A 2641-nucleotide genomic window follows, 5' to 3' on the forward strand; every position below is an offset into this window, starting at 1 on the left:
CTAGACCAGTTCTCACTTCTAACTAGCGTTGCCCCGAAGACTTAGGAAAAAGATTATTTGAAACTGCAAGCCGAAACAGACAAATAAAGAATGCCAATATCCTCCTCTACATAACGTGCTGTAGAGTTGTATAAGCAGATCTTAACCGTCTAAGGTTTTTCTTTGATCTGATCTGATATACACATGTCAGGCTGCAGTTTTATTTATTACATTTGAGGAGTATGCTAACATTTCTCAAATAAAAAAACATAAATAAAAAAGTGGAGTGCTGACGTGGAAACAATCAATGCGAAGCTCACTAATGGACGTTCCAGATTCACTCTTCTAAATTTCTTTTTATCTGGTTTTCCTTCCAAACCCAACTCTTCTCCTCCAAACCCCAAACCCCAAACCCACTCTCTCTCTCGCTCGCTCTGAGAAGAGAAGATGTTGCTCGGGAAGCGTCCACGTGCTTCGATGAGGAGAACGACGAGCATGAACGAATTCACTCTAGATCTAAACCACGTGGAAGATCCAGCACTGTCAGATCCCCAAAACCCTATCAAGGATCGGCAGAAACTTGTGGGCCCAGAAGGCATGGTTAGAAGAAACACAGTTGGCGGTGTTGTTCCCGATGTATTCGATCGAAGGTTCTTGGCTTCTGTTTCTCCCAGAAACCCTAAAAAAAAATTAGGCGATTTCGTCGAAACGGCTCAGTTCTTGAGGGCTTGTGGTCTCTGTAACCGTAGTTTGGGTCCTGGTCAGGATATTTACATCTATAGGTACCCTTTTCTTCTCTTCTTCTTTGTTCAATCTTACCGTTTCAATGGGTGTCGTTTAAAATTTTCATTTTTTCTTTTTAGAAACTTTATTTATTTATTTATTTCTATTTTTAATCAGATTTCAAGGGGCTGTTTGTACTAGGGATCATTGGATCTCCATTTTAATATTTACCAAAGGAAGATCGTACAATTATCTCCTTTTTTTTCTCCCCAAAAATTATGATCCAAACTGGACCTCAACGTGGGATTTCGTGTTTTTTTTTTTTTTTTTTCTCTCATGCGATTTTCCTTTGAGAAGTGAGAACTGCTGTTAAGTATTAACACACTAACTTTTACGTATTACACACCAACCCATATGTATTAAAAAAAAAATTCAAAAGGAATATTAGTGTGAAAATATAATTGCTCTTCTCCTTTTCTGTTCTGGCTTTTTCCCTTTTCTTTCAATTATTTGCTGTGTAGTACTATTTTTAGAAATAATTTAATTATAGTCCCTCATATTTTGGTAATTGGTAATAAGAAGCGTGTTTATGTTAAATTTTTGATTTACAGGGGTGATACAGCTTTTTGTAGTCTAGAGTGTCGGCAGTTACAAATGAATCATGATGAGAGGAAAGAGAAGTGTTCATTAGCATTGACGGCTGGATCTAAAGAGTCAAGCAAAGGGTGAAAAGGTTACTGCAGCATAGAATCATAATCTAGATCCATCCATCCATCCATCCTTTAGTATAAAATAAATATTAAAAAAGAAAAAGAAAAATGTATAGATGGAGGTGTAAGTATCTTTCATGCAATCAGCTTGCGTTTGGATTTGGAACTAATATTCCACATATATGGAACCAATATTATATAAATCTTGTTCAATGTTAATGGAAGAATTTTACCTGACGTATTTTCTCCCCCAACAAATTTATTATTATTCTACTAGAGAAATTGTGATGGCACACCAAAATTTACTTATAACACACCAATCTTTTTTGAAAATGAATGAGGATCAAGTAAGGTGTCCCCTTCCAATATGGTAGGGAATGGCATCTAAGTGGCACCGTTTAGTAGGAGTTGGGCGGAGGGCGGATTTACATTGGGGCAGTGGGGGCACTTAACCCCACCCCCCCCAAGAATTTTCAAACTCTTTGAGTATACATGAGTTATTGCGAGATAGATAACACCGACTGATAAGAAAATCAGTAGTTATTGCCCCCACGAGAGCAAAATCCTTCAACTCATGTTTATGTAGTTATAAGACGGTGCCTCGTTGAAAATAAACAATTGTTTACATATAAATTGATGTGTTATAAGTAAAAGTTGGTGTATTAATAGAAACTCTTGTATCGTAAATGAATTGAAAAGCCAAAAATGGGTTTTTGTCTAAATTGGGGAGTGAGATATGGGATTCTCTAAGATTCCAATCGTTTTCTAGTGATTCCTTTTATCTTTTAGTCTGATGTGTGGGATAAGTGCCTACCATTTATAGGGGTTTCGTATGATTGCAGGGAATTTCTTTTAAAGGAAATATGAATTCCTTGGGTAAATGGTCATGGGAATTCTCTTTCCATTCTGCTATTTAATTGCAATTAGGATAATTTAAAAAAATAAATAAATTATTTTTTAGTGGGAAAAAAATTCAGAAGTGAGAAAATAATTTTCATGGGGGATGGGATGGGAAAATGTTTTCTATTCCATCGAAAAAATGAATTTCACAAAAAATCCACAATCATACAACAAAAAATTACATTTCCATGCACAACAATATATGATTTTCGAGATAAATAAAATTAAAAAATGGACAAGGGATATACATTGGATTCCACTCAAAAAATGTTTGAAACTTCTACTAGATATATTATAATTGAATAAGAATATATTTTATTTGAATTTTT

General features: G+C 35.1%; 1 protein-coding gene across 1 annotated transcript; it reads left to right on the top strand.

Annotated features, from left to right (window-relative positions):
* The first annotated feature begins 355 nt into the window (after positions 1–355).
* On the top strand, positions 356–1649 carry LOC147380953 (FCS-Like Zinc finger 6-like). Its single transcript, XM_086431019.1, has 2 exons — positions 356–761; positions 1314–1649. Exons 1-2 carry the CDS (start codon positions 427–429, stop codon positions 1429–1431), a joined length of 453 nt encoding a protein of 150 aa, XP_086287145.1. The 5' UTR covers positions 356–426; the 3' UTR covers positions 1432–1649.
* Positions 1650–2641: the final 992 nt, after the last annotated feature.

This window comes from Akebia trifoliata, unplaced genomic scaffold (assembly GCF_017979445.1).
Source record: "Akebia trifoliata isolate Shusen 1 unplaced genomic scaffold, ASM1797944v1 Contig00859, whole genome shotgun sequence".
NCBI classification, from domain to species: domain Eukaryota; kingdom Viridiplantae; phylum Streptophyta; class Magnoliopsida; order Ranunculales; family Lardizabalaceae; genus Akebia; species Akebia trifoliata.

What these genes read in the sequence shown, in the direction of transcription:
- LOC147380953 (XM_086431019.1), top strand. Translation starts at nt 427, where the DNA reads ATGTTGCTCGGGAAGCGTCCACGTGCTTCGATGAGGAGAACGACGAGC. An exon ending in CAGGATATTTACATCTATAG is followed by an intron (nt 762 to 1,313) that starts GTACCCTTTTCT and finishes TTTGATTTACAG; the next exon opens with GGGTGATACAGCTTTTTGTA.